The 15,763-nt window shown below is 37.9% G+C and overlaps 1 protein-coding gene across 5 annotated transcripts in view; it reads left to right on the plus strand.

Moving 5' to 3' along the window:
- Positions 1-15,763, plus strand: part of kiaa1549la (KIAA1549-like a) — a 90,220-nt gene that overhangs the window by 68,060 nt on the left and 6,397 nt on the right. For 4 of the 5 annotated variants that reach the window (XM_086073836.1, XM_086073838.1, XM_086073840.1 and 1 more), the window contains 6 exons: positions 2,166-2,308; positions 7,213-7,337; positions 9,332-9,546; positions 12,106-12,238; positions 14,838-15,079; positions 15,327-15,504. In XM_086073836.1, the coding sequence (XP_085929962.1) occupies positions 2,166-2,308; positions 7,213-7,337; positions 9,332-9,546; positions 12,106-12,238; positions 14,838-15,079; positions 15,327-15,504 (1,036 nt within the window). The remainder of the gene's footprint in view (positions 1-2,165; positions 2,309-7,212; positions 7,338-9,331; positions 9,547-12,105; positions 12,239-14,837; positions 15,080-15,326; positions 15,505-15,763) is intronic. The other variant, XM_086073837.1, reaches the window with a different exon arrangement.

Here is a 15,763-nt window from a genome sequence, read left to right on the forward strand (position 1 = left end):
TCCTAACAAATTCACATGGAGCATGCATTGTATTTATTCTTTTGCCTTTGACCATGTGACTTAAAATGTGACTCCACTAGTATCGACCGCTACACAGAGCACAGAGTGTGTTGTTTGTGTGTCTTTGTCAAGGTGTTAGCCTCGCCTGGGGCAACTGATGTCTGATCTACAGAATACGTGCACCTGTAGATGAGATGGGCCTGTCACATTGTGTACTCACTGTGCTTACATGGCTTGAGGCTGTGTGTGTGTGTGTGTGTGTGGTGTGCACGTGCATGCGTGCGTGTTTTTGTGTTTATGTTTGGGGCCAGTACACGGTTCACATGCCTGGTGTCTCTGAGGCAAAAGACAAAAACAAATTCAAAAGATAATTTTTTTTTTACTTTACATAGTAGACTTCTCCAAAATGTACAGTATAGTATGTATTGCCTGTACTATTATTTTGCTCAACTATTTAAACAAAAATATAAATGCAACACTTTTTGTTTTTGCTCCCATTTTTTACGAGATGAACTCAAAGATCTGGGTTTTTTGGGAACACACACACACACAACCCCCAATAAAACAAAACTGCACCTTTCAGAGTGGCCTTTTATTGTGCTCAGTCTAAGGCACACCTGTGCACTAATAATGGTGTCTAATCAGCATCTTTATACGGCACACCTGTAAGGTGGGATGGGTTATCTTGGCAAAGTAGAAGTGCTCACAATCACAGATTAAGGCCCCGTCCACATTGAAAGCCAGTTTCAATGTATCCTCACAAGTTTCTTACCGTTTAGGCCGTTCGTCTACACGACGGCGTGGTTTCGGAGCTTGAAACCGATCACTTTTGAAACCGGGCTCTAGAGTGGAAAGATTTCAATACGTGCCTCGCACGCATCCGTCTGGACACCATATGCAGAAAACTCCTCAAGCGATGATGCGTTGTCGTAGATTGATGACGTATGCTCCAATTCTCGCATGACTGCGCGCGAACCGCCAGTCTGTCAACAACAATGGCGGGTAGCTGTGTCGTCGTTTTGTGCAGCCTCCTTAGCTTGCTTATGCTTTTGCAGCAAAATATTTTGCTTCTTTATTCCCACGTTCAACAAGCGGTGTTGTACTTCAATCACCCGCCATTTTGTTACTTCTCCCGTATTCATCTTTTTCATGTTGTTTTGATACATGCAAAGCCATGTTTGTTCTGAAAATTATAATAAAGTTGTCTTCTTCGCTGATTCTTCTTCTACGCTTTCCGTTAACTCCCTGTGGCTGTGCTACAGCGCCACTCCAGATTTGGCATATACATTACAGCCATTAAATGTCCTCAGCGTCTTCTTTTGGACACACGCAAGTCTTGAAATGCTTCTGTGTGTACGAGATTTGTTTGAGGAACGAAGCCAACTTTGCTTCCGTTTGGACGGGGCCTTAGTCTGGTATATGGAAAATATTTGAGAGAAATGGTGATATTGTGTATGTGGAAGAAATTTTAGAGCTTTGAGTTAAAATGGGAGCAAAAACAAAAGTGTTACGTTTATATTTTTGTTGAGTATATGTCACACTAATATGTGTAAGTATGTTGTCCAAAAATTTTTTTTGCGTTGAAGAACTAAAAATTATAATATTTGTAAGAACTGGTCAAATTAATGAGGCGCAGTTGCATTATTATGCTAGAAACACTTGCTTTTCTGCAATATTAAAAATTGTGCCGGAAGATAAATGTGATAATTCCTTGTCATTTTTCTTGAATTGTGAAATAATAGAGTTTTTTATTGCATTACCATTTCTAGGTTGGGGCTTTGTAATTGCTTTTAATGTTTCAGGAATCCTGTGGTTATTTTCCTCCCAAATTATGTCATAAAAAAACCAATACTGCTTAAAAGGATAGTTACAAGGCTTGTTAGTGTAGCAGGAACATTTGTTCGTGTAGTTGTCCCTAACACAGAGCTCTAGTTCCTTCTGTTTGGACTGTGATTATTGGTGTTGCATAAATAAATAACATTCAATATGATTACATTTTATTATTACGAGTCCATCTAACTATCTAAATATTTTACATGTGAAATGATCATCTATTTTTTATTTTTTTTATGTGTTTCCATTATATGTGCCCTTACATGCTGAGACTCAAAAACCATCCCCTCTCCTGCCTTCTGCAACCCTCTCTGTTACCATGGCTACTATAGGCGGTTGCCAAGCGAGGATGGTTCAATGTCGAGTAACAGCTCCGGGAAGCTGAACGCCAGCAAGAGCTCGTCGGCCCGAAAGACGGCCACTGGCAGCAGCTGCAAGAATGGCAAGGAGGATTTGCACAAAAGGAGCACCAATGGTAAGCGAGCGGGTCAAAGGGGAACGACGGGGCGAAACGAAACGGAGGGAAAAGATGTGAAAGGCTGAGGAGTAAATGAGGGAGAAAGAAGCAAAACAGAGACAGATGGTGAAGAAGTCTGTATCTGCACTATTTCTGCCCATGACAGTAGGACGCTAATTAAAGTATAGAGTAATCAGTGGGTACACTGACCCATCTCATGCCACGCATTTGTTACACTTCATTTGATGACATCTTGCCCAAAGGGATCATTCCTGCGAACTAGTGAAGTGAGTATGATCAAAAGACAATTATTCATACGGTGACTCAGTCGGTGATGTGATGACACACACTGACAGCAACATCAAACACAACATTGTTATTTTATCTACAATAATATCATTCAATTGCCTTTTACTGTCAAGCAGCCCTACGGGGGCACAAGCCAGTGCAAACTGTAGGCCTGACCCGAGCCTGAGTAAATGCAGAGGCTTGCGTCACGAAGGGCATCCAGCTTAAATCTTTTGAGCTCTTTATGAATATTCATCCAATGATTTCCATAGCGGATGGGTCGCAGTCTGGATTAACGACGACTGCCACTGGTGTCATTAACCTAGATGGTGCTAGTGGAAATTCAGTTACAGGTAGCTTCATAGGTAGAGCGGAAAGAGGAAAGCACAGAGCATGGACAGACAGACAGACGGACAGATTCCATTGTATTGACCAGGGGGTTGGGAGGGGAACTTTTATAATGTAATCCCTTAGTTACAAGTTACAACGTAATCCAAGTACCATAATATTAAAGTAATGTTGCATTGGATTACTCCAATATTGAGTATGCTCATGAAGACAAAATAAAAATAAATATCACCACAATATATATTCTATACAATGTGCCCCTGCTATTTGCGGGTGAGAGGGACCCGGGCAGCCTACAAATAGCATAAATCCTTGTGTAATTAAAAAGCATGTAGGCGTTTGATTGATTGATTGATTGAATGAAGGCCATATGCTGTTTTCGAACTGTCACTGAAAGCAACCACACCACAGTTAGATAGATAGATAGATAGATAGATAAATCTTTATTGTCCCCGAAGAGCAATTTGATGTGCAACGATGCCTCACAATCAAACACAGAAAAGAAACAATAAAACAAGATACACAATGTCAATGTAGTTCACAATGCTGTGTTTGACTGAAAGTAATGTTTTTGGGATGGAGATGTTGAAAAATATTTGCTGGTATGACTGATTTATGGGAGTGATAACTGCCACAGTGGCCAAAACATTCTTAATTAAAATTTAACTGAACTAATAAACTAACCACCAGAGGGTGCTAGACCTGCACAAAGGGAATACAACCTCACCTTTTTAACAGATGTGCTCCTTTTAATATTTTGACATTACAACGACGATATTGTGGCAATTTTTATATTGCGATATTGCCGATAGATAGATAGATAGATAAAATGAAGATGATGATGCGTGACATCAACTGCAAAATGAACTTTTATCCCAGTCACAAGTTTAGCCGTGTATATATTGTGTATGATGTTTAAATAGTGAAATGGTGGGAGGAAGATTTGTTTGGAAGGTGTAACTCGCATTATGGTTGTAGGCTAGCGGGCTATCTAGCAAGAAGCTACAGCGCGTAGCATGCCGCTGGACTCTCAGCTCAAACTTTCGCTCCTTCAGCAAGACGAGTAAATTCCAGGGAATACCAGTCGCCATTTCCTCCTCCCGTCCGTGAAGCTTTTTCAAACTGCCCGCGTGTGGAGGGCCCAACTAGTCAGTTCGTTCGTTCCCACCTCCCCGACATGTAGCAACGGTCCCACTCGCGCGGGCGTGCACACGCTCTCTCTCTCTCTCTCTCTCTCTCCTTCTTTCGCACTCGCTCTCATCGTAGAAATTGTATTCCCTCGAAGTAATCCCCATTTTTAATAAATGTACCTGTAATCTGATTTTTTTTAAATCCTGTCACTGTAATGGAATATAGTTAAAAAAAAATTGTAATCTGATTACATAACGGCGGTACATGTATTCTGTTACTCCCCAAAACTGGTATTGACATTGCCCCGATTGACTGTTTGAGCCATTCTTAGCCATTGTTTTTATTCATCTCTTATGCCTCATCACTTTTGGTAATTTATAGTGTTTATACAAGCAAATGAAAGAGTACAGAGGAGTGTAGATGTTGAGTAATTGTCTCATTTCCTCACTGCGTTTCAGAGCGCTTTGGATGGTCAGAAGTAGCGATAAAGTGGGGGGCGGGGAGGGATGAGGGATATTAGTGAACAAAATCGTTGCTTTCAGAGATACAGCGATAAATAAAGTCACAATAAAAATTGAACACAGCACTGATAAAGTAGATACAACTACAATATCGTTTCAGTGCAAGTTTATGTGCTAAAGTTTGTGCAGAAGTGTGTCTGAACGCTACACATTTTATTGTATTCCTTTTTTTTTGTAGTTCTTTTTTGTGACATTTTCATGACTCTAAATACAAACACATTAGATTTGATTAAGATATTTGATAGTTTTGTTTTATAATAGAAAGTAATTGCTGGCTAGTAAGGGCAGGCATTGCAATGTTTACTATTTTGATTTAATAGTCTATTTTAAGTGGCAATAGTAAACATTAAATGGTGTTTGTATTTCATATTTTGTCAAGAGGCAGGCTAGGAAATATTCTGTACTCTTATATAGATACATACTGTAAGCAGCATTTGGCGTTATTAGAATAATGTAAATATGCACCTGCTGTTATGTTAAGATATGTAAAAAAGGGGACACTTGGAAGAGGCTGTTTTATCATTGGAGGTTGACACATTTAGCCAGCTGCTCGTGTCCTTAAGCATGATACATTAAACTTAAAAATTGTTACTGTGTTTGAATGTGTTCAGTTTGAAAACTATACAGTATTCCACTAGATATACGAAGTATCTTCAAGTTGCACTGGACCTTTTCCAATCTGATTCACAATTTCTACAGTTTACGTGTGCTAACCTCAGCAGTCACGGAAGTAAGGTGAAAGGCAGGCAGCGCAGCAGCCAGGATGAATTGTGCTTGTGTGGGCTTGAGGTTGAGTTGATGGCAGACTTTTTTTAGTCCTACAACGAAGACGTCTGCCCGGTGATGTCAGGCAATGAGTCATCGGAGTTCGACTATACCGCAACACTGTCCATCTGCCGCTGCCTGTAATAAGATAACATGCACGTTTACAGTTAATACTGAGAAGTTTTTAACTTGAAAATATATTACAACACAAAACTATGGTTCTGCATACATTGTCAGCTAAGAGTAGACTGACTGCAGACAGACACCACATTACATCTATCCATCTATTTGCAGCCACTTACCCTGTTCAAGCTTTCAGAAAAGCTGCACATTAACCCAGTGGACTGTGGATGAAAGTGATACTCAATCAATCTCAGTGCACATATATCGAGACGGACAGCTTTTCACACTCACATTGGTGACCAAATCACACGGTCGCTGCACAAATAGTACTATGATGTGCATTAGTCTATGAAACATTTTGGTGGTATGTTGGCATGTCAAGTGTAAATAATGTAAAATGGTGGACTCTTAAACTCCTAGGGGTGTCCACTGCAACAGGTTGTTAGAATTTTGAATTAAAATAGTCAAAGTATCTGGAGCTATGTACTGTAATGCCTACGACAAAAACGTTTGCGTGTTCATCATGTTAATATGAATCACTGTATGAAAAATAATTTTCAACATTGCACATTTGGGAAATTAAAAAATTGAGTAACATAGCCAACTAGTATGCTAATTTGTTTCATTGCTTCATGTAGAGCAGTCAAAATTAATCGACAAGTAATGGATTATAAAATTAATCGTCAACTATTTTAATAATTGAGTAATCGTTTGAAGCCATTTTTTTATTTAAAATTGTCCAAATCCGCTGATTTCAGCATATCAACAGTAATTGTTTGCTGATTTCTGTAGTCCATCATGAAAGAAGACTATAAATCTTCTGTGTTTAATCAAAATTAGACATTTGCAAACATCTGTTTTTACTTTGGAAAATGATGATTACAACATGCATCCCCCTTTTTTTAATCACTATACGAATACAAAGTACGAAATAATGACTGGTTAATAAACAGTAGTTAAAAAAAATGCTTTTGTAATACACTTTAATGCAAAATTTGAATAAATCTAATTAGTTGAGTAATCAATTTAATAATCGATAGATTAATCAATAGATTAATCGATTCTAAAAATATTCATTAGTGACAGGCTAGCTGCTTGCTATATTATATAAAAGGGAATCTTGTCAAATTGTTTTGAGGATGGTCTCGGTGGGACCACAATGTAGGGCTAAGAAATGCCTGATAAATTCTAAATAGATGCTTACTCAACATTTCATGAGAGAGGTTAAGTTTAACCAAATGGCTACAATAACTTACCAGATATGAAATGAGCACGGCAAAGGCGGGCCTTCCTTATTATGTCCTCGGTCCAGTCTGTGCGTTTAATAGCTTGCAGCCACAGGCTCCTCCGGTGTTTCTGAAATCTCTTTGATTTGAACCTTTATATTTTGGAATTGAAAAGAATAAACTACATTCTACTCTGATTTGCACACCCGTACACAGCTAATAGGCATGTTGATATTGTTTGAAACTATTTTTTAAATTGTCATCTCCAACACATTGCCACATTCTTTGGTTAACTACACAAATAGAAAAGCAAATAGTTTTGTCAATGTATGAGTCCTTTGGTGCTTAAAAGTGTGTGCATAAAGTAGACTTCAGACATAGTTTTCATGCTATGCTATAACTATTATTAAACACAGACAAATTGATGCGTAACAAATATGGCAAACATTTTCTGTCTTTCTGAATGTTACATCAGCGTTGCCTCAAGGGACAGCTAACCTTCATCCTTCACCCTCCACAGACCCATACGATGATCATACGGGCTCTCTACGGCTCATCACCATCAAGCCCATGACAGCTCAGCCCACTTACTCCTACCCCTCATCCTCGTCCCACAGCCAAGACTCTGTCATCCCGAATGGCGAGGTGAGTCTACACACACACACACACACACACATATGGAGGACCAAAATAGCCCAAATTAAAATAAATAAATGAATTAAAATTAAAATTTAAAATGAGATTCAAAAAATAAAAACAAATAAATATGTAAATAGAATTCAATGTCAATCAATAAATAAAAACGCTCTCATATTTATTTATTTCATGCTGCAGACAATGTCAGCATGAAATCCGTCATGAAATATTATTCAAATGAGGGGGAGGTCCTGAATGTGTCTTGGGTCGGACTGCAACGTTGCAAAATGCGAACAAGGAAGTCTCGCCGGCTTGCATGGAGAGTTCCAGCAATGGACGACTATCTTGTTCACTGTCATCACAACTTGCGACTTGAGTTGCTCGACAACTTCACACAAGTTCCTGTAGACAACAAGTTCTATTGTTTCTTTTGTGTGTGTGAATTCTCCCTTGCTGTGTCCGACATATCGATCAATCAATAGGAGAATAGTTCAATCCAAGGCACACTGAGGACAACCCCGGGTTTCATGCTGACAGCATGAAAGTCTCCCTATGAGGTACAGAGCAGCCTTCCTATTAATTAATTAAGCATCACACACTAAACATGTTGAGGAATTCTTATTAACATGGTAGATATGACTAAATTACTTGAAGCCCTATTGTATTGAACTGAATTATTTGCACTTCATTGTATTCCTTAAAAAGAAGTTGTACAACCACATATTTTGATTGGGATTTTTTTTTCTGACCACTGGATTATTTGTTTCATCTCATTTATCTTTTTTTTTTAAATAAATTTTGTGTGCTCTATGTAAAATTACTTTTATGCAAAATGAAAAGATAAACCGCCATTAATTTCATTACATTTTAAGGAAATTTGCTGTAGTTGGGATATATGTCATCTTTTTTTCTTTCTTTTCCATTGATTCTTTGGAAATTGTATGTGTCATATTTACTAATGGTATCGGCACTTGGTATCAGCCCCCCTCCAAAAAAAAAAAAAAAAAATATATATATATATATATATATATATATATATATATATATATATATATATATATATATATATATATATATTCTTTTTTTGTTCTGGACTATAAGCCACTACTTTATTCACTTGCATTCGACCCTGCAGCTAATACAAAGGGTGCGATTTATCCATTCGATCACAATGGGGCGCACTATAAGGGAAGCGCAAGAGCATCAGGAAGAGCAAAACAAAACAAGTGAGCCCAAATAAAGATATGAGCGGGAACCAGGTGCGGTAACATTAAAACAACTGCGGCTTACAGTCGGGTGCGGCTTATGTGCAACAAACTCGAGTATTCCCCAAATTTAGCTAGCGCGGCTTATAGCCCGTTGCCCCTACATAGCCCAGAAATTACTATGTATATATATATATATATAAATATATATATATATATATATTTATTTATATATTTATTTATATATTTATTTATATTTATTTTTTGTATTTAATTTTTTACTTATATTTTCTATAACCATTTTATTCATTTATTTATTCAGTAATTTATTTACTTTTGATTTTGGCAGTTTTGGTACTACACACAAACACACGCACACACAGGTTTGTTTTACTATTTTTGTGGGGCCATCTCATTGACACGATGCAATTCCTAGCCCCTACCCCTAACCCCAACCTTCAAAAATGATTGCCAACCATTATTCCTTCCCCTAAGCTCAACCATAACCCAATTCAAATCTAACTCTAAAACCAAGTCTTGACCCTCAAAAAGAGGTCTGAAATTGTGGGGACCACCAAAATGTCCCTACGCTGCTACACTTCTCTGCAGCAAGACAGCAATTCACACTGATAACTCTCATTTTATTAACATTACACTAGCTACATTTGTATACAGTATAATTAATCTCCACATGATTGGTGCAAAATGTCATGTTTGGGGCACATTTTGTTTTATAAATGACATCTTTCAGCCCGTAATATTTCAGTTTGATTGAGAGTCCAAACAAATCCCCTGCAGGCCAATCATGGCGGGTTGAAGCAAAAGTCGGACATCGAACACTACAGGAATAAACTGCGCCAGAAAGCCCGTAGGAAGGGTTACGGAGAGTTCTCCCTTTCCGAGGGTGGCAGCCACGGTTATGGTCACAGCCGGCACAGTCGGCATGACAACGGAGTCAAGGAACCAATGACTGCAGAGGAAAAAAGGGCCTCCTTTGCTGGATGTCATAAGAGGTAAGGGCGAACTACACTGAAGAAATATGAATCATGTGAAATTTTGAATGTCATCATATGCATTGCATTGCAAAGTAGCCTTACACACATTCCATACCATGCAGGCTAAAATAAAAAAGGATGGTTCAAAATTGACTGCAGTCTTCACTAATGATAATAATAAAGTGGAATAACATAAGTAGTAACATACAAATAGTCAAACATTTGATAAACTATTATTGCTATTAAATTTCTAAGCTTTGAAATATTACTATTTCACTAGTGTCATGAAAAAGGATAAAAATAATTTTTGGGAATCAACAAATGTATTATTTTATCAAAGCTGACTATACACTACTTTATTCTTTCTTACTAACTACCGCACACATTTACTTCTACTATGGCTGGGTGGATGGATTTGTCTGCAGGTTTTATAGATCTATTGAAACTGAGTGATCACTCTAAAAACAGTTGGGCCAAAAAAACAACAACTATGGGTCAAAAATGGACCGATCCTCTACTTGGGTCAATTGGACCCAACTTTTAGTCAAAAAATGGGTTTTCAGCATAAAACAACTCATGATTGGTCAGATCCTTCACTTGGGTCAAAAAAAAAAGTTGAGTCAAATTAACCCATGAAGTGGATCGGTCCATTTTTGATCCATAATTGGGTTACTTTTGACCCAACAGTTTTTAAAGGGATTTAATCGTAAGATTTGCATATTTACATATTTGGCTGTTTCTTTAGAGATGTTACGCTCGAGCCTTCCTGCTCGAATCTGATTCGAGCAAATGAAGCGGAGGCGTGTCGAAGCAGTGTTCCGACAACTGCTTCGGAGATGCCGAAAATCACGTGACCACCGCAAACGAGGCCTCCAACGTCACAGATGAACTCGGTGTTTGACAAACCTGCCTGCAGTAATTAAAGTCCCAATTATATAAAACAAAATAGGAAAGGTTATGATCATTCGGCTCAAATATTTTTTCCATTTTAGTATTATGGAAATACATATACCATATAATTAAAATAATATCCCTGTACACAAGCACTGCACCCACACATTAAATTATGTTGAGTACATTTGACTCTATTTAGAGTGGGACCAAATAGGCCGTTTTAGAGTAGTATTTACACTTGGAAGAGAGCAAAATAAAGAATTGGAAAAATAAAAGTCAGAAGTTAAAGAAACAAACTCACGACCTTCAGCTTGGGAGACGGCTGATCTACTTTCTCAGCCATGCAGCTCCTGATATGCATCAGTATATGGCTTATGTCAGCTGGAATCTTCCTGACTCCGAGACCAAAAACGATATTTTTGGTCTCTTGTAGATAAACAAACAGTAGGAGTGACATAGCTTAGGTGGTAGTAAAGCTGAAGGTCGTGAGTTTGTTCCTCAACCAATGAGAGGCTTTTATTATTATTTTTTTTCAATTCTGTATTTTATCCTCTTCCAAGTGTGAATAAATATTAGCCTACTCTAAAAATACTGTTTTCAACACCACAGACAAAAACAATGACACAGACTTGAAAGGTCAACTTTACTTGTGTAAATCACACTTTAAAAGGACGACAGAATCCCGCAGTTGGAAAAAGATAGAGAACATCCACTGAAACTTTATTGAACTTCTGAAATGCTGAGGCTCATACATGAAAACAGTGATTCTAAAAATTCCATGTGTGCAGGTATGACCAGCAGATGGCGCTCTTGAAGTGTGTCAAATGCCTCCAAGCAGTGCATCGTTTTAGGGCAATTGTCTCGAAAGTGGTTCATTGTTTCGGAAAGCCTCGGTTTTTCAATCCCTACTTTCTGGTTTGAATGCCCTTTAATGTGCCTTATTTTCAGCTGCATTGTTGTTTGAAAGCAATCCGAGACCAATATGGATTTTTTTTTTTTAGGATGATGCCAATTCCAATATTTGACAGAAAAAAAAGATTACTGATTAATTGGTCCGATTGATTTAAAAATATAATGCATAAAATAACTTCTTTTTTTTATACCCTCCCAATAAAATAATGTAAATCTAATGGCAATTTTCTGGTATAATTTTTCCCATTTGCTCGTGATATACACATTTAGTAAATAGAACGCACAATAAAATGAAAAAAATAAAATAAAATAAAATCTGCATAAATATCTAGTAAACGCCCCAATCAAAATCTTCATTCATTCATAACCTCAACCTCAACCATGTTTTAAGGCTCTAAAACCCCTCACCACACAGATTATACACTTTTCTCATTGAGTCAATTACATTTTCTCACATTTCTCTCTTGTTTAAACATTCTCCATGTTCAAACCTTCAAAAAAAATTATAAAATATGTATATTACTGTAAAAAAAAATCCACGAAACAGCGAGGCTGCGAAAAGTGTTAAAGCGAGGGAACACTGCAAAGTATATTCTAATTTGCAGTTTTTTTTGTAGGTAATTAAATTGTTTACTCTTGCTAGCTCAAATTTGGTGTTTAACCCCAATTTCATTGTATCTGCTCCATACATTAACAATAAAGGCATTCTATTCTTTTGTAATACTTTTTTTTTTGCTGTCATTTTTCTCTCCACCTCCACATGTCCGTCAGGTACTCCCACCCAAGGGAGCCCACCTATTGGAGCAGGCAGTCGCTGAGCAGCCCCAGCCCTGTGGAGACAGAAATGGACCTTCTGGTTCTTCGAGAGAGAGCCAGACGAGGCATCCGCAACAACGGCTACGATGTGAGTGTGCTGAGAGGGCATGAGTCATTCTATGAAGCCAGGTCAACGCGCTTTATAGCAAAAAAAGATGACTCAGGCTCATGATTCTTTAATGGCCTAATTGTATTAATATGTCTGGGACCCGCATGCATTTCACCTGAATACCTCGCTATTTTAAAATCTTTGATTCTGTTACAAACATCATTTATTTATAGAGACTCAAGTCTGACCTTTAACCCACGCTGACACTAAGTGAACCACACTCTACTGCTACTTTGCCCTAAATGATCATCTTCCCACAGCAGCGATTTAATGATTTTAACCCTTACTCTCCTTCTTTTAAAGTCACTTTGAATCTGTGATTTTCTGAGGACACGTTACCAAATTAACTTTGAGTAAACCGAGGAAAAACAACCAAACCAAATGATTAAAGAAAGAAAGCGCAAGATGAGAAGCATAACAATGACTAAAAGGATAAGCTGGCAAAAGCTGGAGAAAGGAAGACGGAGAGGAGCATTAAAAAAATGGGGGTAGCAGGAGTGATTGAAATAGTTTTCTGCTGCCTCTTGGCTGTAGCAACACAGCTACCTTGCTGAATGTCAATGACTACAGTCCATTCATGGATTCAGATGGCGAACTGATAGGAGTTCATAGACCTGCATATAACAAACTATTTGAAGAAGTGCTGTGCAAGGAGAACAGTGCATTTAGGCCTGTGTATGTGTTTGGAATATATAAACATCTTATTTTAGTCTGTGGTTCATCTGAAAGACTGATTTATTTAAATATCTATTATTGTTGAAAATGTATACATGCGGCATGTATATGTACAATATATATATATATATATATACATATATATTAGAGGTGTGATTGCCTAGTACATGGCAATTCGATTCGTATCACGATTAATAGGTCACGCTTCGATTCGATACCGATTAATCCCGATACAAATCTATAAATTGCACACAAATTTTTTTAACTTAAGTTTAGAAAATACTAATCCGTAAACTTGTACATGTCCACTGTAATTTAATTTATTTATTTACCTGAAACTTTAAGCTTATAACTGTGAGAAACTTTATTTAACAAACAATCTGTTTCATGTTTGAACAGCATTTAAATAAAATATTAAGGCTTAATGTTCCATTAATATAACATTCTTCCATGCTTAACGTGTGAACTCTAAGTAAGACGTTTCGTTGAATATTCCCCTAAAAAATTGATGTTTAAAAATCGATTCGGCCGCATATCGAATCGATTCGAGAATTGCGTGCTGTCATATCACGATATATTGCCGAATCGATTTTTTATACACCCCATATATAATGATGTCAGTCAAGGTAAATTTAAGTTAGAAGTACCAAACCATAGGCTTTGGTTAAAATTGTGTTCATGTATCAACATAAATCTAATAGTTTGGAAATTAGATTAGTTTGGGTTGATTGTTTCTCTGTTATACAGTAACAATGTTTCTTGCTAATTAATTGTACACCATTAGGACAAGAGTGTCCATTTTCTTTTTCATAGACTCAACAAACGTGTTTGTTGGCTGAGCAACACAGTTGAGCATGTGTAACACACGTACCTATTTAAAATGTGTCTAACCTGCCCATGCCAAACATCTTATTTCACTGTTAATATTGATACTTGGTCTTATCAGTATCAAGGAATACAATTGGCCCTTACCTCGTGTTATGAATTTATTATTAGTTATTTTAATTACTTATTCGCTTACATATGATATTTATTAATTGATTTGGTGTCATTTTGTTGTACCTGTCTTTATTGCATTCAGGTCTGGACTGGCACAAAAATATCAACCCTGGCATTTTGACTTAGGCCCAGCCCGACTCTTGCCTAACTTGTAGTTCTGCCACTGATGTTTATTGGTGATGTTTCAGTTTATTATCTACTGTATATTTGAAATGGATTAACGGACTGGTCCTTCTAAATTGTGGGCCAGTCTCTTGTGGTAAAATATAGGAAAATAATCATTAAAAAGCATTACACCAGCCCCAAAAGAGGCTGGCCCACCGGACATCTGCCCTGAATGCCAGATGGCCAGTCCAGCCGTGATTGCATTATTACTCCATCTCTAGCACTCTGTATGCAGCATGGTTGTTTTAAAGTGCTTTATAAATAAAGTTGAGTTGAGTAGTTTCAATTAATTGTCATAACATCCCAACTATTAGTCCAAATGTAATTAAAAAAAACAACAACAACAACTTTGCGTAATAGTCTGTCAGCCCGTGACATCGTTCCTCACTGTCTCCTTGTACAGCAGTTTATTATTAACAGCACTTAAAAACGTTTTGTAACATCCAGAGGTGGCAAAAGGGTGAGAAAACAAGTCCATAAAAAGAATATAAAATATTATTCCTGCCACTCTGTAGCCACCATGATAATAATTAAAGCAGTTTTTTGACCTTACACACAAATCCTACCTTTTTCGGTTGATGTGGTTTGATTTACTTTTGAACTGGAAAAAACTAATCAAAGTTTTGTAATTGAATGGGCTGCTGCTTTTTAGAGGCTGACATAATTAACACAGAACATTTATCAACTGTGTCTTCATTGCGGTGAATACTAATCCATGCACCCTGGTTGCACTTTGCAGGGTGAACCAGAGCCATTTGAGGAAACCAATGTTGACCATCTCATGAGCTCTCTTGGCTATGGAGGTGGATCTACTGGCACAGGAAATGGTAGCCTGGGGGTGAAAGCTCACCGCGGCTCGGACTCCTCCACACTCAGCTCTCAGCCATCCATTGACGACGTCCGCACACAGATGCATATGTTGCTAGGCAACGCCTTCAGCCTGGCGCCCCCGGATCATGACCCGCCTTCCCCTCCTACTAAGTAAATTTGCTTTACATAATGTTGTTGGTTTTTCATAGTGATGCAAATCATGTGTGCTGTCCACAAGTTTTTCAATATATTGCCAGCAAGAGAAAATACGAAAGCCCCTTAAGGCTAGATTTGAACTTTTTTGAGTAAATATATGCAGAGAGCAAAGTATTTGAAATGTTAATTTAACATTCAGTATGCTGGCGAGCAAGTGGAACCCCAGGAGATTATTGATGGATGTTTCTCTCTTTTTTACGAGGAGGCGGCACCACCACCACCACCACCACCACCACATCCACAGCGCCTATAACCCGTCTCATACCAGCCACTACAGTGATGGAGTGACGAGTGCCCCTGGGACCATGAACCATCCCTGTGGAAACAGGCAGAGAAGCTTGGGCTATGAGGATTTGCACCAGTGTAGCCTGCCAAAACCGGTAAGAACATGCAGTATGTGAAATAATCAGTCAATTTTCAATATTGCTTATACTTGCCCTCCACACTAAAGGACAAGCGATAGACTTTAAAACATCACATAATAATAATGGACACAACAACATTTACACAGTCGGCTAACACAGACCAGTGTTAACCCAACATTTAAGCTAAGGCACATCATTTATTTAGAAAAATCTCATAGCACACCACACAAAAGTACCACGCACACATTTGCATCCTAATTCGGATGTGGTCATG

Source organism: Leptonotus elevatus, chromosome 4 (genome assembly GCF_054856555.1).
Source record: "Leptonotus elevatus isolate MCC_2025b chromosome 4, RoL_Lele_1.0, whole genome shotgun sequence".
Taxonomy (NCBI): domain Eukaryota; kingdom Metazoa; phylum Chordata; class Actinopteri; order Syngnathiformes; family Syngnathidae; genus Leptonotus; species Leptonotus elevatus.